This window comes from Esox lucius, chromosome 2 (assembly GCF_011004845.1).
Source record: "Esox lucius isolate fEsoLuc1 chromosome 2, fEsoLuc1.pri, whole genome shotgun sequence".
Lineage (NCBI taxonomy): Eukaryota > Metazoa > Chordata > Actinopteri > Esociformes > Esocidae > Esox > Esox lucius.
Window position 1 is genome coordinate 15366297 of NC_047570.1, and position 27252 is coordinate 15393548.

The window sequence follows — 27252 nt, forward strand, 5'->3', positions numbered from 1 at the left end:
ACAGATGTCAGTCAGTGAGCAGTGTGACAAAAACCTGTCCATTTGGAAAATCTAAAGAATTTAAAGGAATAAAGAAAAAATGGCGATGTTGAGAGTACACACACGCCCACACATGCATTAAAAAGAGCTCTCTCTGCGGTGGAGAATGGGACATTAAGCCCCCATGTGATGGGAAATAACAGGGGAACGTCCCCACCCCCTCCGATCTGTCCCCCCTCCCTTCCCCTCCTCTCTTCCTCATCCCTGCAGATAATGAGGCTCCTCACACTGTGATCCATACCCGGTGGAATGTAAGGAATGCAGGGGACGGGGCTCATGTCAGGCCCCAGGCAGAGCTCCTTGTTTAAGGCTCGCTGGAGACCATGAGGCCGAATAAAGGAGAGGTAGGGTCCTAGCCACAAGTTAGTGTAGTAAAAGACCCAGTTGTTTTAGGACAGGGCAGGAAGTCATGTTTACCAATAGGATGGTGAAGTTCTCCAGTACACTGTTCATCATGTACTTCTCAGGCAGGTGTTTGAGCTTGTGGATGAAGTTGATCATGTATTCACACATGGGAGACCGGCTTATTCTGTACACGAAGCGTCCGTTTTCAAACCGGGCATACTCCGTCTGGGGAAGAAGAGGCAACATCCAGGAAAAATAGATAGCAACGTACTAGCAATGTGTAAATTACAGCATGCAATTCATTTAGACTCACTGAATACCCACCTCCACCTTCTCGACCACCTGCTTGCCAAAAGAGCACACCTTGGTGGAGCAGGTTATTGTCATGTTCTCTGAGCTCTCGTACTGACTGGTTACTCCATAGAAAGACCCCACATCATCCTGAATGCTGCAGTTCAAGTCAGCCTAAGAACCAATAACAACACGGTATTATTATTTTGTCACATTTGTTAATCCATATGACCAGTGTTGATGTCATTTAGGGCAAATTAGGCAGAGCCCCACCAGTTTTTCCAGCATTCATTGGTATGACATTTGCACATATTACCAGCTAGTAATACACATATACATGATATAATATAAAATGATACAATATACATATATATATATAATAGGTATATTATATCCTTTTTGTATATTTCTATTAATAAAGTCACATTCTTGCTATATTTGCTGTAAAATTATAGTTTTAGTACTTTTTGTTTTTGTAAATAAACAGGTATGCTGTTTCACCCTGGCTAGATGATTTCTGAGGAGCTATTAGAGAAAATGACCAGCGTAGGCATTTTTACACTTCCCTCACTAGATGTGGTTGGTTCAGGGGGCTGTCACTCATGGGGAAACTACATCACTATTGCAACCAATGGGGTGCAAGGAGAGAGTTCCAGTATTATGTTGGTTATCTGGCTAGTATGATATATAATTGCAGGCCATGTGCTTTCCTCTGTAAGGGAATACAGAATAAAAATATTGATGATCCACACAATCTCTTCCCATGCGTAAGCAATGGTTTAAAAAATCTAGAAGATTAAGCTGAATGAATGGTGCTTTTAGAAAAGGCAGCATTTGTCCCTTTTATAGTGCATTTAAATCATGTTTGTATTGGCTTCACTGGTTGCATAAAAACTGGTGAGTTTGCTCTTTCAAGATTTACGTGCTTAAATTGCCACTGCATATGAGGAAATGGCCATGTCCTGTAGAAAGACCATCAGGTAAACACTGCCCTCTAGTGAGACGACAATCAGATGAAGGCTTTACGCAGAAAATAACTGCAATACTGTAAATGTTGTAAATGATAACCTACACCTGAAAATGTATTACCATCTAACTGGGCATCAGTGCTGAAGTGAATGAATGGATAGTCTTAAATAACTCACTTCTTAGCCACCTCTGAATGACTATGTAAATGTAATCACATTTGGAACTCGATTATAAAGGGGAATAAATGAAGTTATGTTAAGAGGCTGATTCATGCTATTGAAAAGGAGCAGCGCTCAGGGGACAGCTCTCCAGGCCCAGGACATCATGTTCATTAAGGGGACAAAAAAAGCAGTACTTCAACGGCATCCCCCTTCTTCATTAGGCAAAGCAGTTATACTTTCATTATTGTGCAGATTGTGCTTTTCATTTGAAAATCAGATTGGCCGATCACTTCAAAAGGAATTTTAGCCAGCATGGTTTGGCTGTGGCGGCGAGGCCCACTTTGTTGGCTGCCGCTAGTTAGCATTTTCCATTGGGGTAAAATACACACAATGTTTGAACAGCCATCAAGAGTGCAACCAGGTCACTCCATTGTTTTGAGATATTACACTGAATTAGTGAGCGCTTTGATCACAAGCTCTCGTGCTATGCAAGGCCAAATATAGCAACACAACATGCATTCTGCAGACAAGAGAGAGCCATCTTCACTGTTTAGCCTCTGATTAAACCCTTTGCCTTTAGAATAACGTAAACAAATGCTGTTTGTTATGAGTTGTACGATAGGAAATGTGGCTGTACCACAGAAACAACAATAAATAAATAATAAATATATATATAGAGATAAAGACATTAAGAAGCATCCAATCTAATCAGTTTCATTTGACGTGCCTTTTAACAGTTTGTTTTCTGTGACTTGTTTAAATATGTTTAAAGATACCTTTTCTTTCCACAATTCTTATCTTTCTACACAAGGCCTACTAGACATACTAAAGTGCTATTCAGCCACCAGACCAATGCAGACAAATGACACTCACCCAAAACTTTATGAGGAAGAAAGAATTCTGGGGACCCTTGCCAAAGAGCTCCTTCAGTCCTCCTTTCTTTTCAGGAAATTTGTCATAGATCTGACGAATATCCACGGACTCAAGCAACGCATCGCTGTAAGAGTGGTTTGTCTGTCCAATGTGCACAAAGAGGTGCTTGTTGTACTGAAAGAGAGTAAACAGCGGTAGCTAATTTAAGAAATACATATTTGTAAATCATAAGCAAAAAAAACTTAATGACAATTCATTATAAATATTTACAGTCATGTTTGTGAATAAACCCAAACAAAGAGCTTTTGAATATTCATCTTTCATACTGTTCTAATTTTCTAACATCATCATTTACAATAGCTGTCTATTCTCTTGGATGGCTTACGAGACAGAAAAAAACAAGATATTATTGTCTAAAGAAAAAGGAGAAATGCCAGCAAATCCGGGAATATCTTGGCAATTAAATCTGGACTATTATGATAATTCCCTGGTTGTCAGAGTATCAAATCTTATCATGAGGTTTATTTCAAAGTCACTGTTGCCCTTTACTTCAGGACCAGAGTGCTGCATGGCCTCTGTTGCCTAGCCTTCAGGCAATGTAACCATCCCAAATATTCAGTTAAATGAAAGATTAATGGCTGTTGTCATGCGATATCAATAGGAAAATAAAACTCTTAGGGGAATGCAGACAAACTATGACAGATCGCTCACGTCTAAAGCAAACAATAAAAAATGTGAGGCATGAGCTGAGGGTATCTGGTTTGTGTGCCTTTTGATATGACGTGGGCCCTCTTCCTTTCCGCTATCCCAGTCTATGCGTGTGTAAGTATTGTAGCTCACAGTAAGTAAAGGGAATTCAATCTAGAATGTGAAATCATTGGAAGTAGACCCTCTTCTCTTTGATTCTCGGCAGTGTGCGGCTAGACCTCTTTGTATTGGGCGGGTGGGGGTGGGGGGGGTGGGTTGGGGGGGGGTGGCGCGGTACTGGGTGATAAGAGCTGTGAATGACTGACAGCCATGTCTCGTGAGGGTGTCAGTGAATACAGACTACACAGTCTCTATCTTGTCATGCTTTTACATGCTTCCATGAAATAGAAGAGCTATGAGAGTGTGGCGGTGCTTTTCACCCTCGACATTAAAACCCTTAAACCCTTGAGGTTGGAATAGAGAATACAGGTCAGCAACAGTTCGTAGCGGTGCAGTGTGTAGTGTGGTGATAAGCACACGGCTCAGATACTGACTGAGTCTGGGTCTCTCTGCTGCTCCAGGAAGGCAGAGAACTCGACCAGCCGGAGTTTGGATGTGCCAATGGAACGGCCCTGCCACGCCGGGACTGTAGGGGCGGGGTCCGACGTGGGCTCATAACCTAGAACACAGCAACACAACCGTCAAACAACACCCTTTTCTCTCTTCCTGAGATATCATAAAGCAACATTTAATCTACGTAACTTGGCATGTCGTCCGATTTAACAGAGTTATAGGTCAACAAACTGGGACATTTTGGAACTGGTTCTGAGCAACAGTGTGAGCCTTACTGGAAATAGTTGTTGTTACTGCCGGCTGAATGGGATATGCTTGCTGGGCGAATGGCTTGATGCTAAAACAAAAGGATGAGACCGTAAGAAAAAGATTATGGTCTGGAACTTCTACAAAGCAACATATTGAACATATTACTAATGTCATTCAGAGAGGAAGAAAGAATGATTGAAGAATTTGTACAGAGCCCATCAATTCCTATCTCTGGAACGTATATACCCTTAAACCACTGCATCCACAAAGAAAATACTGTCGAGAAAGTGACAAAGAGAGTGAGAGGGAGAGAAACAGCAAGAGGCTGACAGGGAGACAGGGAGGGAGAAAGAAATAGAAAACAGTCACACCGATTGTTTTCAAGAGAATAGAAGAATATACTCACTCTTGCGATGACCCAGGTTGTCCCGTGGATATCATGCCCTGCCAAAACTGGAGAATTAGATGAATCAATGCACAACAAAACATCCAAACACACATACAGCTTTTCTTGTAAAAACAACTTTGAAGCAGCACAATTAATATATTTAGTTATCTCGACCAACAGTCGTTTTGATTGTATGCTTATCAGATGTGGCTGGTCCATAAAGCCCTGGTGTGTGTAATGAGATTTGGACGGGGTGTTAGCGGTGTTGGCTAGGGAGCAGGGGGGTCTGGTGGCTTCCCCCTGTGGTGTGCTAGTCTGAGTGGACTGATAGCGAGTTGCCGGCAGTCCTCTTACCCCAGCCGCTCCTGGGAAGGATGGGCGTGGGATGCCTGGCAGGCCCAGCTTGTTGTGGATGGCGGTGGCAGAGACGATCTGAGCTGAGGACATGGAGGCCATGCTCTGGAGGGCTTTGTCCTTCACGGTCTGATCCTTCAACAGCAGTCACAAATGGCTTAGCACATACAGAGGGCAAGATGGGGGACAGAACAGTGATAACAAACAGCCACACATCTAAACACATAGACACACACACCTCCCACAATGACCAACAGCAAGCATGTTAAAAGCAGCCATTAAAGAAGTGGATTTTCTCAAAGGGAAGAGCCACACAGTAAAGAGATAATTTAATTCTAGTATTGTGGTAAGTGCAACTATGCACTTAAAAGCAAGTTTCCTCATTGACTAATCTTTCACTAACACACTAGACTATAGCAGTACTACTTTTGTAATAATAATGTAATACTGTCGATATAACATCATTCAATTTATTTTCTTTTTGTCAAGGCTGGATTTGCCTTTCTGGCAGAATACCATACAAAAGGAATTACTAAACTAAGTCAGAAGGACGAAAGCTTTGGTTAAGAGTTCCTTTCATGGCTCTTTTCAGTCAGTACCCTCACTCTTCTACTGGGAAGGAATGCTTTAGCTCAATAGAGTGGATGCTTTGTGTATAATCAAACTAACAATTTAATCATCTTAAATGTAATGTTGATATCAAGAAAGGTTTATTAATCTATGGCAGGAGTAGTTAACCTTTGTCTGAGGAAACAGCAGAGAAATTGGTTTGCATCAGTTCCACTCAGTAGTCTACCATATATCAAATATCAGTTAAACTATGCCATTTCATTTCTGTTGACAGACTGAAGTTTCTTTTTTCACAGAGTTTAGTATCCCAACATAAATTGAGGACTTAGCGGTATACTATTCCTTTTGAACCATTGCTACAGCATTACGAACCCTACCAGCAAACATGCAAAAGCTGAAGGTGAGCATGCTGGCAAGAGCTGAGAACATCTGTAAGTGGAGCGGCGTTAAGCTATGACAGAGGCCAACAGACCAGACAGACACTGGGCAGCAGCTATGGTAAAAGCAAAGATAATCAACCAGCTGACAGGTCTGGCAAGCACAGAGCCTGGATCTGGGGCGGGAAATTGATACTTACCATGCTTGTAACCTGAATGCAAACAAACAAGGTTTTATTGTAATTTCCAAATACCTCAGGACAGCAATTCTGAGTTAGATGTAACAGTGTAAAAATGAATATTATATCAAACAGCATTATATTTAAAGACACATTACATAGTATTTAGGTAACAGAGCATTTATATAAATCACTCAAATTCACTTAAGGTAAAAGTATTACATTTCAATTCAATGAATCAGATTTGATTAATCCAAAAAAATGAGTGTCAGAAAGGTCCAAGGTTCTAATCCCTCGACCACCAAAGTGAAAGCTATTTATTCTGTACTTGAGGAAGAAAGTTAAGCCTAATTGTTCCTCTTCCCCCGTATCATGTCCCCCAGGTCATTGCTCTAAATAAGAATTGGTTCTTAATCAACCGGCCTGGTTTAATAATATATATTTATTGAATGGCATTCAGATATTAAATAATTAGGTCGTAACAAAAATGTAAGAATACCCTGAATGACAAATCACATTTAACAATGATATAAAAAGTCTTGACGTGTCTTAAAATCAATGTATTGGCCATCGTGTGCACTCCGAGTGGGAGCAGTCCTCAATAGGAATGACTGGAATTTTAATGAAATGTTTCAAGGACAACATTACAAGCATTCAAGCATTTCTGTTGTTGTATTGCAAAAAGTAACTATATTTATCTCTAGACATTATACTCTAACGAAAATAAGTAAAATTTTTAATGCATTTTTATTTGTATGTTATTTGTAAGTATAATAAGATTAAAAAGTATGTATAAAATTGTGGGTAATAAAATATTTGTGGAAAAAATAAATATAGACATTAATAAATGCAATTCTATAAGATCCAAAACCTTTGTTCAAAGAGTGCCTCAATACAGTGCCCCCTATCTGTCATCTATGGCTAGCATACACCATTGATAATCATTCTGGAGTTAAAAGTATTTGTGTCATGTCCTGAAATCAAGGGTTGGTACAGAAACCTCAGAGTCATTAATCAACTAGCATCGCAGTTACACTAAAAGTTGGATATGCAAATTAATTATAATGTTGTGCGGGACATTTCAGAGAATGTCGTGGACTTTGTCATATCTGAGGATTTGATCACCATGGTCAGATATGGTTTGAGAGTAGTAGCACAGAGAATGGCACCATAATAACTGTCATTTCACTCAACATGTCTCAGATAAGAAAAGAGACAGCGATGTTCCCTGCAAATGGAGGGGGGCGCGTGCATTTCTCTTTGCTGCTGATCTCTAATTTGCTTTAGATGAGAGTAGACAGAGACCCATACAAAAGCTGGCTGTTTTTACTCAGACAGCCATCCTGTCCCTGAAAGACCAGGCATTCACTGCTGGCTGACGACACACACACACACACACACACACACACACAGACACACACAGACACACACAGACACACACACACTAATGAGGGGTCATTAATCCTTCTGAACACTGGGAACAGGGGAAAAGTGTGAAAGTCAAAAGATGTAGTCATCCCCTTATAAAGACTAAAGAAGGGGAAAAAACGACAACTTTAAGGTCCTTAAAGCCACATACATTGCCAAACGACCCTTGAAAAAATGCCTTGAATTACAGGTAAATGTATTACAAAATTACACCTTTCACAATATATATTTTTATAAGACCTTTTCAGAAGGGCACGTGGTGTTAGCCCAGGGTTTCCAACACATTACTAATGGTTAAATGAGTCACACAGAATTTAATAGGATGGCTACAGTACACGTATGCAAAGAAAGGGAGGCCACTGATAGCCATGTCAGTGTAAGAGCCTGGAGATATCAATAAGCAGTAGGGAACAGCAAAGGAGGTGGACAAGATGCGGCGGCCTCATGGTCTACATCTTGTCTTCACTCAGCACTGACAGAATATGGCTGGGTTAAAAAAGCAGAAGAAGAGGGGAACGTTTTTTGATGGACCACCCTTAGTCCTGTAACCTAAACCCTTTTAAAATGCTCACTTCAGTGGCTGATACTGTGTCTACCAATGACATGACAGACTTTGATTGATGACCTCTGAACTCCAGCACTCAGCCACTCACCAACAGCCAAAGCATCTTGCCAGCATGCTTTCCCACATAAAGTACAGATACCAGTAACACTGCCAACTCCTGGTTCTGGGTTTACACTGTCATGTTAAAGAGAAAGATAGGAGCAGAAAAACTACAAACTACATGTGCCTTTTGTTTTGAGGGTTTTATAAGAATCCAAAGTGTTTTTATATTTCACAGTACAAAATATATTTTGTATGTACAAAGTAACAAAATATAAAGAAATCCTTACAGATGTTCTCAAAACAAATGCACTTTTTGTTCAAACAAAGTCAAATAAATAGTAAATAAAACAAATGGAGAGAGAGTGTGTGTGTATGTGTGTGTGTGTGTGTGTATGTGTTAGTGTGTGTTAGTGAGTGTGAGTTAGTGAGGGTCCTATTATAAATTCTAATCATGAGAAAGGGATCTAGGTTACATTAATCAGAGCATCAGGCATTCACTCCGTCACCACGGGAAACAGGAAGTAAGACAACGCACAGCAACCACAAGCCCAAAAGCAGAGAAGCGCATACCTTTAGCTTGGAATGAAACTCACGAGATTTCCTTCTGGCAAGAACCTGAATGTGACTAGACACCTGCGGGGTAGGGGAGGGGAGGAAAACAAAGGAACAGCCTGTAACCATGGCGATGAAAAGCCCCCCTGCAACTGGGCAAAGCCAGACGTACCTTGATGGCAGCTGAGATTTCTCGAACTTTCTTTCTTGCTAAAACCTGTATGTGACTAGACACCTCCATTTTTTTTAAAACAAAAGAAGAAGGGGGGAAAAAAACAAGAAAACCAAAAATACAAAAAGGATTACACATCTCTTTGTTGAGAACACTTCGGGGGGAACTGAGCTGCCCGATAGCATAATAGAAGCATCTCCAAGCCACACACCAAGCTCACAGCCACCAAAGCATTGTGTTGCCTGTTGTTGTCACTTAAGTGAGCTGATTAAGGAGGACGCAGGCCCCTTTAGCACACATTAACAGGGCGCAGATGTTATCTGGTGTGTACTGAATGAATATCGGCCAGTCTAGTATTCTTAAGGGAGCCTGATGAGGCGTTTCAGAGGCCCATGCTGCTTTCAACATTCACACAGACTTGGAAATATGTCATGCTCTTGTATAAAATATTCAGTGTTGTCAATTGTGGGTTGTAGTAAGATATAGTGCAATCAGACTGTATTTCTGAACAGGTGAGAGGGCAATGGTTGGTCTGAGGGGGATTTACAGTACTCGGTCCTCATCAGGCCAAACACACACAAATGGCTGCTGAGGCAGCTCACTGGGGAAGGATCAACGGCTAAAAGCTGTGCAATAGTCACTTCAGAATGTCTCTGGTCCAGCTCCTAAAATCAATTACAGCATTCCTAGTTTTATTAAAAATAATCAAACAATGTCCTAATATCGTTTTTTGCTGTTGTCTCCCGTACAAAACAAGGATTGTTAGAAGACGGAACGTGGAGGTAATCGTAATACTTAAAATCCTGATAATTAGCGCAAATAAAATACTAGGAATTCTGATTGAGACTGATTTCTCATCATGAATTCTCATCACTGTAAAGTCATCACGTCAATAATCAAATATAACACATTTCAGTGTTTTGATTGTATAATAAATTATTAGCAGGAAAACAACCCACTACCTTGTGGGACTCCTCTGACAGTGAACTGCGTTTCTCTAGCTGACTGATCAATTCACATCCAGCTATAGTGTATCAGTCTGGACACAGGGGTGTTTATCATGAAAATACGAGCCAGCGGTCATGAGCATGACTTCCTGCTCAACCAGACTGATGGACCTCATGGCCAGACAGCTTTCCGCTCACTGACATTGCAGGCGCTTACGTGCAACAAGTATTTTAAACTACAGTCTATTACCATTTTATGTGTATGTATTGCATCATGACCTATCAATAAAATGTTGACATGTATGTTTATTTCTATCCCACTCATCCTAATCCAGTTTCTAGAAGGATTTTATTTTATATAGAATATAAACTGAGCAGTCCATGGACTTAACGGAAAAAGGGTCCTATTTGTGTTAATGTAATGCGACGATGTCCAATTAAGTGTCTGGGGGGTTTTGGGTGTGTGCTTGGCCAAATGAGAGATGCACTCACGCAATGGTAAGAAGATTGAACTCTCCCAGGGTCTGGTAAGACAGCCTACCACCAGTCCAAGCATGCAGCAAAGCCCCATGCAACTGTGTGTGTTTGTGTATGCGTGTGTTTCGGGTGGCACCCTGTGTTCTTTCCTGCAAAAGCACAGGCAGCAGGCACATTCAGGTATGACTTAATTTCAGTGGGCCATGCAAACATTCCTCATCCTTACCTGCTTCCTCGTCCTCGTCTTCCCAGTCCGAAGTTTGATGTATCTGGCTATCAGCTCATTACGACCTGCGAAAGGTATGCAGAATGGAGAACGAGAGATTAGCACTAAATAAGTCATCATGGAGATCCTGGACTTCAGTGTGTTCCATTCAATTAGTCTACAACCATACCCGTCAACAAATATACAAACAGAAAACCCATTTAAATGGAAACGCTGCATGTTACATTACCATGAGAAAGCCTAACAACAAGCATACAGCCTTTCAAATTAATCTAATTTAATTCCATTCTCTTCAAAGCCTCACACTATGAAAGGAAACACATCCAGACATTCATACTGTTACAGCAAATAATGGCAACGGAAATATATTCATTTAAATCAGTACGGTTCTCACTAAATTATAATTAAAGCATGGGCTTAGAAGTGATTTCCAATTAATGGCAGCTCCAAACATTCTTCTGCCTTCAGCTCGCCTCTAATTGCTGCAGCGATGCACAATGACCTCTGCTTAGCCTTTTCATATGGTAATAACATACCGCCATCCCAAAACTATTACAGATATTATAGGTAAGGAGCTGCTCTAATTATGTGTCCAGCTGCAGGCAACCAATGCCATGGTCTTGCTTCTCCCTCCCATTTAATGCAACAAGTTCTTTAAACAACCAATCTGGCCCAGCTCAATTAAAGGACTAGTCTTTGACATTTCACTTGGCAATATCAGCATACAGTTACAATGGTAAATTTGCCACAGAGCAGCAATTGTGTCCTCAGAAGGGAAAAGCTACAGGATTTCCTGCAAAAAGCAATGCACGGACAACATAATGTACAAACGCTGGATGGTGAATACCGTGAGGTATAAAATTAGCCTGGTCGTGGTGGTTATTGTGGGTTGCACGTCTGGGCTGCCTGTTGTCGGAGTAATGGACACACTGAGCCAGCCAGGCTGAAAACTCCACCTGCTGTGCACCCAGGGAGCGAGCTCTGTTCAGGTGTGCCAGATGAAAGGAGGGCCAGTCTGGGTATTGCCTCTTGAGTTATTGCCATTAACAACAACTGTCAAGGGAAAGGGAGTCTCTCACATACTAGCCTTCCATCTCTTCCTCTCTCTGGCTGTCTCCTTCAGTCTTAGTCTTTGAAGCCAGGCTGTCTGGATGCCAAAATGTTTGCTTCCACTATTTTATTAAACGTATTAGCCCCTAGTTTCACAGCTGGCTCTATCTATCAAAGGTTTTCAGTTAATTTCAAAAGAATATATATGACATAGCAGATTGAGGTGCGCCTTTTTGTTCTCCAAAATGGCAAATTTAAGTCAACAAACAAAAAATATTAAATCAAACCCAGACACACGGTTTGTGTAATGGACCACCTTGTTTCATGTCTCTGCACGGCCATTGCTCTGCTCTGTGACAAGGGTGTTAAGCCCTAAACGAGGCACCAGGACCCCAAATCTCCCATCCTCATAAAGACATTAGAGTATAATAATAATCAGCCAGAACTGATCCTGGATCAGTTAGTGTTAAAGGCCTTGCTTAAGGTCTGGATTTTTATTTCACCTTGTGTGCTCAACATTGTTTCCCACTAACAACTTTCTGTGGTTAAGGTGAAGCCAAGGTTACTGAACCAGGTCACAAGAACAACATTTTCGGGGTGTAATTCCATCTGCCAGCGTGCATCCATTGTAATCTCCCCCAGATGAAGTTGTGGGTTGTGCTATTTTCAATCATTCACACAATGTGTGCACATAACATGACAATAAGGGCATTCATGCAGATGCCTGACTCCCAGATCAAAGCTCAGAAACAGGCAGCTGTGTGCGAGAGCATACACACATACACACACACCAACATTTGTATATCTATCCTTGCGGGAATGACAACAACGATTCCAAATATTCCCTCTCCACTAACCCAAGTCCAAAATCAAACTTTAACCTAAACAATATTTATTTGTATGCATTTGTATGCATTTGTATGCGTGTAAACCTAACCACGAATGCCTCAGCCTAAAAGTGCTCCTCTATAGTATAGAAAATAATAACATTTACTCTTTTGATGACTAGATACACATTAGGGGAATCGACGGCAATGTCCGTCCAGGTGCATTTGTAACTGTTTTTGAATAATTTATTAAATATATTTTATTTTATAAATTCTAAACATTCTCTGTTGTACTATCATGCATGCAATGATGTCAAATGTTCGTTGTCTTGTAATATTTTAAACAGTTGCTTCTGGATTATAACATATTTACAACATGGCTTCATATGTTGGAAAACAAAAATATAAGACCCAAAACAGCTAGCTACTTCTTTTAAGGTGTCATGCTGATCCCACGAAGGAGCACTAGGAAGAAGACTGAGCCATAACTGTAAATTGTTGCTGAAAATCATTAGTCTTGGATACTGCTTCACCTGTCACCGTAATATTAACTACACTACCAACCTGGAGGTACCAAAGACAGAAGGGACCGACAAACAGGAGATACGGCCCTGAGTGCCCAGGGGCTTGTCTTGCTCCTGTTCACACCAACCCCAATGGCATTAACGTTAGCTTATTGACACGTCACTATGAAACTATGGCATCCGGATGGTGAATATTCCAAGTGATTTCACAAACAAAACTTCCCTTTACATGCTTTAATTAGCACCTTCCTAGCAATGCTAGCTACTGAGCTAAACAGCGTTTAGCTAATTAGCTAGATAGAGGCCAAAGTGAGAGTGTGACCACAGAAATGTCAAACCCAAAGGCACAATATCACAATACTTCTGGGGACCGATGCAAAGCAGACTTAACAGGATGGACTGGGGTTTGGGGTTTCAAGTATAACTTTGGGAAAGTGAAATTGTCCAATAAACTAAAATGTTCTCGAAAGCTTCAAATTATTTTCACAAGGTAAGTTTAATGAGAACAAATTCTTATTTACATCAACAAAAAAGGCAAAGCCTGGTTTCAAGCCTAAGACAAGTGGTACCACACAAGTGGTAGAGTGATTTTCGCAAAAAAGATTTGTACAATTTGACATGACACAGCATTTACGCCAGATTAGGTGTTTCTGTGAAAGATGTGTGCTAGGTAACACATAACAATGGCAAAAAATATGATTCAGGATTTATTTTGAAGAAGGAGTTTTGTGTATCTTCACACTACAAAACTATTTTTTTTTTATTATTTAATATTATTATTGCAATCATTGGTGTGATGTCACTGACATTTGTCGCATCCATTTAAGCAACTTCAGGAAAGGCACAACCTACCATAATAGAGCTCAGTGAATTTAGTGCATGATTTAGTGTCATCACTTTGAACTATCCTTATAGTATTTTTCCCAGGACAATACAGGAAACAAAATTGGCTGGCCTGGCTCCTTACTATGTGCTCTTCAAGCCTTTTCACCTGACTAAAATTCAACAATTTATTTTATACAGATAAACAGATTGACACGTGTGTCTCAAATTGACATGTGTTAACATATGTTAAAAGGAAATATCAGTAAACAGATTGCTATGCTCTAAACCAGTTTTTCCCAATCCTGGTCCTCGGGATCCTAAAGGGAGCACATTTTTGTTTTTGCCCAAGCACTCACACACCTGGACCAGTGAGAGCCAGTAGCACTGGGAAAGTGAACGTTTTCACAATATGCACACCAGATTTCCAGCTCTGCATTGTAACTAATGCACATTTCAACTAGGTGGGTGGTAAGAGCTGCCATGTGCGATTTGGATGAATTATTGCCTCTAAAAGACGCTGAAGCAGCAGCCTGGGACCTCTCATTCCGACATAGCCCCTGTTTTCCTCCACTGTCTATCAACACGTTAGCTAACACCTTCTCCCCAGGCAACACAGGACGGATACACTGGCCTGGCCTCTCTACATCTCCTCACCACCCCCTCCTGTGAGGTTGCTGCAAGGGAAAAGAGTCCCTGTATTATGACAGATGATGCTCTAGGCATCAGCCTATGTTACAGAGTGCTGGAATGGAATGGCGAATTGGGAATGCTTCTGGAATCGGACATTTTTGGGGCATTTGACAATCATAGGGAAAACAATTTCATTTCATTTTCCCTCAGTTTGACAAATGAATGGTTGTGCCCCACTGGAGTAAGAGAGAGAAAGTCTGGGCGAGGGGGTGGGGGTTGATCGGAGGACTTAAAACTCTTTAAAGACTGTTCTTTCTGTCACTCAAAGCAGCAGGAAAAGGATTAGATATATATGGTGTGACCCCCGGAGTACAGTCATGCTGCTAGGCAGCCAGGAGAGTGTGTATTCCTTCCCCCCGGTTAGAATGGCCTCCTCTGAATCTCAATGACTCTGGAGGTCCTGTGCCATATCAATGGCACTCAAACCACAGCCACACAAAGAGACAGTGGCTCCACTCTTCCTGGGATTGTCCCCCAGCAGCTGATTCTTCATTCAGTCAGAAATCTAATTTGGCCCTTCGCATCCTTTCTTTTTGGAAGGACCTGGGACAGGCTCACCCTGATTCCTATCCCTACTCTTTGGCAAAGCCATAGACTATAGCCATTGTAAGGGCTCTAAAGTATTACAAATTTGGTTATGTTTACAACCATATATCTTTCTGTGCAAACGTGACTTTTATTTTGGTACAACCAGTGACCAGACTGAAAATAACAATTCAATTAGTAAAAATTGGAGTAACAAAAGTTGTTAGGCCTCTCCAAGGCTCTTGTTCTACTTCCCGACTGCTTGCATTCCATGCCCCCTGTCTATCCCTCAATCAAGCAGCGCACAGTTCCTCAAGTCGATCTCCACCCTCACATTGTTTACACACTCACCAATTTCATGCACAGTGTTCACGCTCTCCTGTCAATTCATGCACTTAACAGAATGTTCCTTTATGCTAGGTAACACCGCCAACAATAATGTCTAACTAGTTAGCTGGCCCTCAATAGAATAATGACTACGAATCATCTTCTAATTCATTCACAGAAACTTTTTATTTATACTGCATCGGCTTGCAAATCAATCAGATTACTAAAACATAGTGAGATTCAAGCTAGCAAGCAGCAGCAGAAGAAATGCTCCACAAGGGCTTTTGGCTCCCTTACCCTGGTAACCTCCTGCCCTTCAAGGTACAACTGAAAATGTTTGTCTAATCTGTGATATTTTGGCTTTGATTTTAGGGGAAAAGAGTTAGGGACACTTGGGTTATTCATTATTTGGGTTTTACAATTTACTGGTTAAAACAATGTTTTGTGGCTGATTTTTTTATATAACAGACATATGCCCAGTGGTGCTTTCCCCAGTACCAGGGCTACACCGGTGATTTATGTTGGCTCTAAACGCTCCTTTTTTTGACTACGTTTGGTACAAAGGAGGGGCTCAGATGGGGAGGGAAGAGTAAACTATCAAGGCAATTTGGTTTTATGGTTACGAAAATTAAAGGGCAATCTTTTTCTGGAAGTAAAATAAAATAACCAATAACGCCATGCTCTGTTTGTTCATAATACAGCGTTTCACCTTGAGTAATAAAGCAAATTTCCCTGCGACCAGCTCCTTCTCCAACTACACTCATGACTCATGCAACTGTAAGCCAGTGTATTCATTAATTAGTTTAATAAGTATTTTGTCAAAACTATCTACCTTTAATAGAAGGATTTGGGAGAATTCTGAGGTAATTTTGTGTTGTTATAGGTTCTACAGGCAACGTCTCGGTCTCAGCGCTGAGTTTTTCTATTGAGTCAATCGCATCGTACCACCTTCGGTCGTTCCAATTCTTTCCGTTGAGTTGCTTCCCTGTACTGGGGCTATATTTTCTTTCATTTATCAGGGATCTGTTTGTTAGATCGATGAAAACCATTACGAGAAGCCTAAGACTAAGCAAATTATACACATCTCTATACGAATACCAAAACATGCAGTGTTTTCATAGCACGTAACGCATCAACCTGCAAATTCCTAATGTCTGGGCCTACTGGCCGACTAGCGCTAGTTCGTGTCAATGGAAACTGAAACATTTCTAGACTTTAGGGGAAAAACACCAGTGTTTGGCACCAGTGAAAATGAGGCAATTGTGACTGGTGAACCAAAAAGTAGCTCATGTTTTGGTGATTTCTATTCCCCTTATTATAATATCAACATTTAGACCAAGTGGATAGACTAGAAAACACATTCATCATCACACAAAAACCCTAAAAATTCATAATTTGTTTTGTCTGTCATGTCTGTGGCAAAAAAGTTACCAGAAGCAAACATTGGACAATTGTTCTCCAAAAAAAATGTATTGCCCCCAGGCCCCTTCTAGGCCAATCAAAGTCCCTGCTGCCAACACAGAATACTATCGGAACTACTAACATCTATTCAAATGTGATTAGTGTCCCTGGAGAACCACAAATGATATGTCATTTGTGAACAAACAGTTCTTTTTGAACGTCTCTGTGGTAAAGGCTGGGAATCTAATCGGATTGGTCAAAGACACCCTTTTTGGCTTCCCAAAATGCGTACTGCTTCTACTTGTGTTAGTGAGCTTTCAAACAAGGCTATCAGCAAAAATGCTTAAAAATCATTCTCTACAAGAGGTGAATCATTACGGAGAAATAAGATTAATTACGGGTAGAGCACAGTTCTTTTTTGCAGGCGAACTATCATTTGGCCAGTAAAAAAGACATTGTAATTTGCATATCACAATCTGACCCATGACTTTTTGGGATCTACATTACAGATGCAAAATGTTTTCTCTGTTATTAAGCAATTTTGAAACGTTTAAAAAAATATTTGGGAGCCACATCATGGCAGCTAGCCCATATTACATAAAGGAAGATCAATAATGAACGATCAAAAAGACTCACCAAAATGACTCAATGTCCATCAATAAGAATTTTATTTTTAAGTGACTTGCCTGGTAAAATAAAGTTAAATACATACATTAGGAAAAGCTAATGGACACTTTGGTTCTTATCCTGCCTTGATTCTAAATTAATAAAAAATACAAAACAGAAAAATAACTGATTGCATAAGTATTCACCCACTTTAATATCAATATTTGGTGTAAGTCTATTTAGATTAGCCTAGATGCCCATTCTTCTATTCAAAATTACTCAAGCTCCATAAAGTTGAATCAAGACCTTTGTTGAACAGCAATTTTCAACACTTTCTACATATTGTCAATTGGATTCAGGTCCGGGCATGGACTGGGCCACCCAATGACATTCATAGTCCAGTCCTGAAGCGACTCCTGGAGTTCCTTGGTTGTGTTTTTTGGGTCATTGTCATACTTAATAATGGACTACTGTGGTCCGGGGGATTTGAAATGTTATTATATCCTACCCCTGATTGGTGCTTTTGTTTTATTTTCCGGAGTTGCTTTGAATGTTCCTTCGTCTTCATGAGGTAGTTTTAGTTAAGTATTGTACTGTGGGTTCTCCCGGAGAAAGGTGAATTTAACCTGAAATACATTAATTAAGGAGAACTCAATTCAACTAATTATGTGATTTCGAATATTTTTTTTTTAACCACAGCTCAAATAGTGCAACCATTGAAGAATATTGTTTGTACATAATATCATTAAAACCAATATTGGATGGCCCATGGCTGTGATCTTTTGGCCCTCAGGCAGCACTGCAATAAAAACAGACACAATTATTTTGTGGAAATCACTGCATGGGCCCAAAAACACTTCCAAAACTATTGTCTGTGAACAGCGTATGTCGCTGCATCCACAAATGCAAGTGTAAACTACCATGCAAAGAAGAAACCATATATAAACAAGATCCAGAAACGCCGTCACCTTCTCTGGGCCAGAGCTCATTTAAGATGGACTGAGGTAGGTGGAAAACTGTCCATTAGTCTGACAAATCAAAATGTTAAATTATTTTTGGGAATCATGGACACTGCATCCTCTGGGCTAAAGAGGAGATGGTCCATCTGACTTCTTATCAGCGCACAGTCTTGGATATGATATACTTTTACTTCAAACTAGATTTGCTTAAGACTAATGAAGAACACTGTGATTGATTCACGACTGCAGTAAAGGGTTATTAGCATAATATTTAAAGTTAAGATGTTTCAGCCATGGTTGATACAGTACGGCATCGCTACTTGTGGTTTTAGATAGCTTAGGTTTTGTAGTTATTGTAGCACATGACACATATTCCACCATTCGTCAAACTGTAAAAAGAAGAAGCGTGTTTTATATGGAGACTGCATCAGTCTGAGGTGTGTCCACTCTCAGCTTGGGAGAGCAGAGAAAGCGCTGGTATCTGGCCTGGCTGGAAAGTCCCCCCTGCTCACTCCCTCCCTGGACCGTAGGGGTTTACACAGCTGCCGTGTCAGCCTGCTCCTAGCCCCCATCAAACACCCTCTAGCCCCTCCCAACTCCAACCCACTGGTTTTGCTGGAGCATGCTGCAATAAAAAAACTAAAAAACAGACTCACAGCTTATTTACTCTTCTGCTTTCACCTAGCATTTTCTGACAATGTTCCATCCCACTACTTTGAGTACCAGAACCATTACTTGGGGTTTTACTGCCACTTTAGCAATCATCTCCAATGAACTATGGTTTTAATGAGCATTTTTCTAATTGTTAGGTATTGTTTTTAGATTAGTTTTACTCAAAAATCCCAAAAGTTATCATCACATTAGTTTCCCTAAACTGACCACAAAGAAAACAACCATCGTAAACAATCTGAGAAAGGAAAGATTTTTGAATTAAAGAAAGCTAATCCTAAATGTGTAATCCATATACTAGGAAATACTACACGTGTAGTCCATATATAAGGTAATACTACATGTGTAGTCCATATACTAGGTAGTACTACACGTGTAGTCCATATACTAGGTAATACTACACTTGTAGTCCATATATTATGTAATACTACATGTGTAGTCCATATACTAGGTAATACTACACGTGTAATCCATATACTAGGTAATGCTACACGTGTATTCCATATATTATGTAATACTACACGTGTAGTCCATGTTATTTTACGTGTAGACAAATGTTAAATGAAGGTTTGAATGTGTAATTTAAAACAGAATTTTACTGTAATTCTGAAATACAGAGAATTATACAGAGATTTTTTACAGGGCATATACTAGGTATTACTAAAGGTGTAGCCCATATACTGTTGGCAGAAATATGAAAGAGTCTGAGCTCCTTAAGAATTTCAGACAAAGCAGCAAATCACACAAAATAGAATTGTCTTCTTTTCTATGGTTGACACAAAAACACAACCATAAGCCCCAAAAAACATTCCAAAGGGTAACATGTACATAAAGAACAAGATGGCAAAAAAAACCAAAGCTCTTTCAACTTCATATCAATTACAACAAACATAAACATTAACAAAATGAACTGCCGCAAAGCATGCTGGGATATCAATAATAAAACAGAAATACTCCGTATTTATACATTTATACTGCGAATCAAAGTCTGTGGAAAAAATGATAATTCTTATGTTTCCTGATAACATACTTCCAGTTATTTTACAGGACAAATGTTAAATGAAGGTTTGAATGTGTAATTTAAAACAGAATTTTACTGTAATTCTGAAATACACATGTGTAGTCCATATACTAGGTAGTACTACAGGTGTAGTCGATATACAAGGTAATACTACACGTGTAGTCGATATACTAGTTAATACAACAGGTGTAGTCAATATACTAGGTCATACTACATATGTAGTCCATATACTAGGTAATACTACACGTGTAGTCCATATACTAGGTAATACTACAGGTGTAGTTGATATACTATGTAATACTACACGTGTAGTTGATATACTAGGTAATACTACAGGTGTAGTCCATATACTAGGTAATACTACACGTGTAGTCCATATACTAGGTAATACTACAGGTGTAGTTGATATACTATGTAATACTACACGTGTAGTTGATATACTAGGTAATACTACAGGTGTAGTCCATATACTAGGTAATACTACAGGTGTAGTCGATATACTAGTTAATACTACATGTGTTGTCCATTCGGCATGTATTACTGAGTATCCTGCTAAGTTTCAGTGGTGACTGACACCGGAAGAAGACAGGTGGTGCTGTGGCCCTGACCATTATCATTTGCCAGAGGAAAAGTGCTACGGCCACATTACAAGAAAATGAGATAGACCGACAGCCTGGTTCATGTACTCATACTATCAAAAGGCCACTGAATAATTTCTAGACAGGAGCAAACCTTACAGAACCTTGAAGTGAGCATAGACACACATTCTCAACTATGGCAAAGAAGGTAATTTCTGAGACAGTAAAATGGTCATTGATACATGTAAGCGAGTAAGCTTAATGTGCATACATTCACCATCCCAAACTACCATCTTCTCTGTCATGTGAATGAAAAAATTACTGAATCTATACGACAAACATTGGACTAATTTAGGTTATGGCGTATTAAACGGTTTAACGGCCTAAGTACTTTGAGTGGTAATAACACCGCTTTGCTGAAGGTTTGCTTCCTCCTCCTTTTTAAAGGAACTCATTTCCTGTAGCAGCACTTTTGTTTAACGCAGGCACAACCACAGTCCCATCTGGCGGCGGGCAATGATGTCAATGGATGTGGAGACTGTGCTAGGACTGGCCCAGTGACAGCCAGCGGATCACTCTCTCACACAGAACAGGCCTTAACCCTGCTCTGCTCTCTCTGGGTAAAAGTGGCACCGTCTCTCGTCTGCACTCCCTGCCTACCAAACACATCTATAATTAATCCTCATTACATTATCATTTTTTCAAGTATCAATTTTCAAAGTCCAACAGAAACCACCTTTGCGATTTCGCCCATAAATTAGACCTCAGAAAGCTTGACATGCTGTAAGATGTTCAGGCAATACTCACTCATTACCTCAACACAATATTTAGAACATGTGCTGGAGTAACTACTGGGTAAAGTACCTATTACACACTGTCCTGTCTCAAAACATTAATTTTCTAGTAGAGGAACACTAGAAGGGACTTTCAAAACAAGAGAAAGTGCTTCATGTTCTCCAGTTGTACCTCCCTCCAAAGTCGGCAGTTGTACCTCCCTCCAAAATATCCTTTTGAGAGTATTTCCTAAAATATAAATACATATGGTATGCATTGGTATGGTATGCATAAATAGATTGGTTAAGTTTCCACTGTTGATCTCCTCTACCCGTTGATCTTTTCTCATTGTAACCGGTGACAAATCTTGCTGCTGTGGTTGCACATCATGTTATTTTGTCCAACAAATTTGTGGGTTTTGTCAATGTTTGATTTGTCTTCAAAGTATTTGTGTATCACCATCCTAATGTTCCCTGTTTTTGGATGATTCTATCCATTGTATTTAATAAGTTATTATTTTGTTTTGTCATAACATAACAACTTGGGTCTGTGTTGCTGACCAGGGGGCCCAATAATATTAACAACGATCAATTGAAATAACATTTAAATGGAGTCCAAGAGGTGACATGGAAGGGGAAAAATGGTAAAGCATGCGTGCGTTTTATAACTTGCACGCACGCTTTACTAAGTTGCACACACGCTTTAGTTATGCCCCATTACCCCAGTTACCCTACACAACATTCCCCATTACCCCAGTTACCCTACACAACATGCCCCATTACCCCAGTTACCCTACACAACATGCCCCATTACCCCAGTTACCCTACACAACATTCCCCATTACCCCAGTTAGTACCCAACACAACATGCCCCATTACCCCAGTTACCCTACACAACATGCCCCATTACCCCAGTTACCCTACACAACATGCCCCATTACCCCAGTTACCCTACACAACATGCCCCATTATCCCAGTTACCCTACACAACATGCCCCATTATCCCAGTTACCCTACACAAAATGCCCCATTACAATTTCCATGGTCTTATTGCACCATAATACTGTAAATATATTGTGAATAATGTAAATAAAATATAATATGTAGTTTAGAAAAATAAAAATGTTTAATGCTTGGATGGCTGAAATTAGCGCGTTTTTAGAATTTCTGACTTCTTGAAAAATGTCTGTGGATACTTAAGTTCGCGAATGTGGAACCGCGGATAGCTGGGGGAGTACTGTATTTGGGTACTTGCCGATGCCGAGTACCGATACCAAGTACTCAAAGCTGTCCCATACAAACATGTTGTGGACCGCATTCTGATGTTTCCAAGATTCTCTCGTATTTTCACATGATGAAAAGTTTAGGTATCATCACCTATATTGACAGTTATTGTATCAATATCATTCACAAATTAAAGAAAAACAAACATTGTTGAGCAATGAAATGAAATTGCTTTGGTAGTATAATGTTCGTCTTCAGTCATGCTAGCAATTGCTCAATTCTTATGAGTTTTCCATGTAGTAAGATACTAGTAGTGTAACGATTCCCCTTGGAGCTGCTCCCTCTCCTGGTCCGGGAGGGCTCTGGCGTTCGACATCACCGGCCTTCTAGCCAACGCTGTTCCCCTAACCCCCATTCATTGTTTTCCTTTTGGACACGTACACACCCTGGACAGGCTCATCATTATCACCGACAGCAGATCATCCATTACCAATCATCATGTGTATAAGTGTTTCTCAAACTCCCCAGTCTTTGTGCGTTATTCTGTGTATGCTGTGTCTAGAGCTGCTGCTCCTACATTATCGGCTACGTGCCGCTTTATTATTTTTCAGAGGCTGAAGTCAGTCTTCTGTTATACTCCGTGCTTTGTGCACCTGCGGTCTACAAATAAAAAACCATTGCTTTCAAATCCTGCTACTTGATCCTTTGCTACACCATCCCACTACAAGTAGGCCTATTTCAGGCTAATGAGCTGTTAAAACAGCCAGTGGCAAAAGCCATACAGTTCATAGATGCTATTTGTGGTGGAATTAAACTTCATAAGAAATGTTAGTCAGTTTAACACAATGCTTAGTGGTGTCTAGTTTAATATTCAAACGTGGCGTGATGTTAATGTGTGACAAAATGATCTAATGTTGAGACAGAATTTTATGACAAGTTAGTGTGTCCCAATCGGTCCCAATACTGGCATACACTGTCCAAAATGAACTTTTGGGCTCACCTGCCAAGGGGACTGGTAGAGGAAAAAATCCACCAGCCAAGCATACTTTTTTACCGGCCAAAATCCTTTTCGTATCATGTATAGATTCATTTCAGTACATTTCATTGCAATAATAAGGTATTGTGTTGAATACAAACTTTTTATTTCCGATGACAAATTAGTTGTTTCTGCTTTTATCTTTAACATACTAGTCACACACAGAACAACTTGTCACCACAGCCTCAGCACCATACTGTAGGCAGCCTCTTAAAACTTGTTTATCTCCAAACCTCCAATTCTCACAAAACGTTCTTTTTCTACGTGATGCTACAAACCTGTTTCTCATGTATTGCAATAACTTGAGTATATAGACAAAACTTTCTTTTAACATTCACACACAGTACCTTGCATTCAAACGATGGCCTCCAAACATCAACTTAGCTTGCCAACAGTAGTATTTTAAGCCACATTATCAAGAGTAATTTAGAGGTAGATTGCACAATGCTTCCACTATTACACTATTCAAAACTTATTTTCTCACTTGAACAGTAAGTTAACAGAATTTTAGCAACCAGGAAAAGACCAAGAGATTTCGCTTGCCTATGTCTACAATTGTCCATTTGAGGAGAGATGATCGTATCTTAGGGAAGAAACAGAGGGAAGTTGCAACTTTTCCATTTAGACCTATAGAAATTCTAAATTTGACAATGAGCTTTTGTATGCAAACAAATGAAGCCACCAAACACAAAAAAAGTATAAAATGTGGGTCTTATTGTGAATCACTGTCAGGGTCCAAATCTGAGATAAGTAGTGTGGAAAATCTAGGTGCTGCTGACTGGGGACAGAAGAATCAAATCTTCCACAAACTGTAGGCATCTGAAGGGGTTCCACGGGCTTGGAGGCTTTTCTACTGTCCTTGCCAATTTACTGATATAAATGTTGAAAGAGTGGGGACCAGGCTGGATCCCATTGACGTTCCACTATGGTCGTTTTTCCATCTGACACACACTCTCCATTCATTTGTTAATGTCAAAAGCTTATTAGAAATTGACAAAGCATGAGAAGACTGTATTTGTTCTGGTTTGTACTTTGTCAGTTAGGGCGTGCAGGGTGTATACACGTTGTACAGTGTTTTGGTAGGAAGCCAGTTTGACATTTGCTCAGGATATTGTTTTCAATGAGGAAATGTTGGAGCCTGCTGTTGATGGTACTGCAAAGGATTTTCCAGAGTTTGCTGTTCAAGCAGAATCCCTCGTAATTATTGGAGTCAAATTTCTCCCTCTCGCTCTTCCTCCCCCCTCCCTTTCTCTGTCCATGCGGACGGAGTAGCAGGTCCAGACAATAGGCCTGGCTTTCCTGTCATCCCTGATAGATGACTCAAGGGTCTCAGGGTGACATTAGCATCACAATAGACTAAACCAACAATATGGAGGCATTCAGCAGGAGAGTCCCTGGCCGGGTCTGGGGGTTGGTAAAGAGGGCAGGAAGCTTTTTACTTAACAAAAACAATGGCACACTGGAAACAGTGCTTATCAAGAGGACTACCTATCACTAACAATAAAGTAGACTTCAGGTTTGGAAGTTAAACAGTTGACAGACAACGTTATCTTATGTGCAGGAAGCAGTTTCAAATAACCTAACCTATTTTAATGCATACACCATAATAAAATAATTTTAAACCATTAAATATAACCACACCGCAAAAGTACATTGCCTATATTAAGTCTAATTTGAAGAAAAAAATACTCTTGCTGACCTGAGTCAGATGTCAAATGAAACAATTGCAGTGACACAAAAAATAAGTTTGAAATTGGTGAGATCCTGCAGGCCTTTCCACATGAAGGTGTGGCTCAAAGAATCTCCCTCCCCTCTGCCTCCTTCCCCTTTCATCAAATCCCTGCTCTCCCCTCAGTAACAATCAGGGTCAGAAGGAGAGGGGGCTCAGCCTCTTATGCCAGTGAAATCCATTTAGAAAGACAGAGGATAACGTCTGCTGATCCCAACATCTGACTCCAGCCAACCAGCTGCCTATTATGGGTGGCTTAACTTGATGCATTGTGAACAACCTCTGCCCAGATGAAGCGTGGGGCCCTAAGAAAGACTTCAAGGCCAATGTCAGCATGCCCGCAGCACACACACTCTAACCCTTCTTAGGGTCACAATAGTTACACCCCCCCCCCCAACACACAAGCACATTTCCCACCCATCCCTTCAGTTTTTACGAACTGAAAGTTAAAGCCTGTACCAGAGAGGCTGTCTGTGAGTGCGTCCATCTGCCTCCAGCTGAGAAGAACACACGCAAGGTCCCAAGGTCACACATGCAAACACACTTAACACCGTGGAACACTGCAGGGGTTGAATATCTTGCGATTATTTGGCATTCATTCTACCTCTGATCGCTTACTCACCTGTGTTTTGTTGACCACCCACCGCTAGCTAGCATTTAGCGACTCTAAACGCCGGCTATGAGCCAATCAGAAAATGGTAGAAAAAAACACTGGTAAAATTCAACAAGAGAGAGACAAGAGAGAGTGTATTTCGTGAGTGTGCACAAAACAGATCACCTAAATGGCATCCATGCTGAGAAGAAGTCACTGTGAACATGACAATTGCTAATCAGGGCAAGGTGCTAATTGCTCTCATGTCTGAGCACAAACAAAGCGCCTATATGTGCCCAAACCTTTATATATGTCATCATATTCTGCTTGCTGTTATATCCCATGATGTGGCATGTTGATGCTGAAAAAGCTGTTCTTTGTTCAATTTCTTTAAGAGTGTTACTAAAGACAAGTGAAATTAAATATAGGGATTCTAACACTCTGCTGATGGCTCTGCTTCTTGCTCTAACCTTGGCCCCAAAAACCCACCATGGGTATTTTGATATATTACAGCAGGGGTTGGCAACTATTTTCAGCCATAGGCCAATTTTTGGCAGAGGAGATGGTTGTGGGGCCAGAACATAATTATAAAAATGAATTCGTACACAGCAAATGGACCACAACTAATCAGAAAAAGAGAGCCTATTGTATCATGCCTTGATTAAAATGAAAGATGATCACAAAGTCTCTTTTTTTTGTCTTTTTTTTTTGTGGGAGTACTTACAGTGCATATGGAAAGTATTCAGAACCTTTCCCTTACTCAACATTCTGCTGTGTTATAGACTTGATTTGTAACTGATTTAAAAAAAAAAAAAATATATCGACCCACAATACTCCACAATGACAAAGCACATTTTTTTTTATTGAGAAACAAAAATGTAAATCTCTCATGTGAATAAGGATTCAAACTTGTGTGCTGATCTTGTCATACTTGTGACATTCTGTTTGTCACAGTTGATACACAGAATTTTACCTTTTACCTGAAACTCAGAAGTGCATTTTAAATTATGGAAAAGCCTATACGTCATCTCCATGTTATAACACCATCACTCGCTTTTCAGTGCGATTCTGATGTTCCTTAACTCACACATTGTTTATCATTTGAAAAATGATCTTGAAAACTCAACTGGCAAATTCACTTATTTTTTTGACTTCAAAAACAAAACATGAAAATAAGTAATACAATTCTGCCAGCTGCTTTTATTTGGCTTGTCTCACCTTCTGCTTTTTAACTTTTGCGAGGTGATAAAAACGTATCTCATATTTAACACCTAGACAAAACATTTGTACAACAAGCATTTACTTTAACATTTGTCATTTTGTATACAGATAACCTGTAATTCGGAATACAGGTCTGGATAAACAGAATTAGGGGTTTGCCAATTATTTGGGCAAAAAGTATCTTTGCAGATATAAGGAATTTGTTGGAAAT

The 27252-nt window shown here is 40.1% G+C and overlaps 1 protein-coding gene across 6 annotated transcripts in view; it reads right to left on the bottom strand.

The window, feature by feature from the left end:
• The window catches only part of tead1b (TEA domain family member 1b), a 78174-nt gene that overhangs the window by 2835 nt on the left and 48087 nt on the right, over positions 1-27252 (bottom strand). For 2 of the 6 annotated variants that reach the window (XM_034297576.1, XM_010881024.4), the window contains 11 exons: positions 10465-10529; positions 8815-8877; positions 8661-8723; positions 6077-6088; positions 4930-5064; positions 4594-4640; positions 4214-4275; positions 3920-4044; positions 2679-2852; positions 709-849; positions 457-609 (listed from right to left, as the gene is read on the bottom strand). In XM_034297576.1, the coding sequence (XP_034153467.1) occupies positions 457-609; positions 709-849; positions 2679-2852; positions 3920-4044; positions 4214-4275; positions 4594-4640; positions 4930-5064; positions 6077-6088; positions 8661-8723; positions 8815-8877; positions 10465-10529 (1040 nt within the window). The remainder of the gene's footprint in view (positions 1-456; positions 610-708; positions 850-2678; positions 2853-3919; positions 4045-4213; positions 4276-4593; positions 4641-4929; positions 5065-6076; positions 6089-8660; positions 8724-8814; positions 8878-10464; positions 10530-27252) is intronic. The other 4 variants (XM_010881033.4, XM_010881042.4, XM_013138564.4 and 1 more) reach the window with 4 other exon arrangements.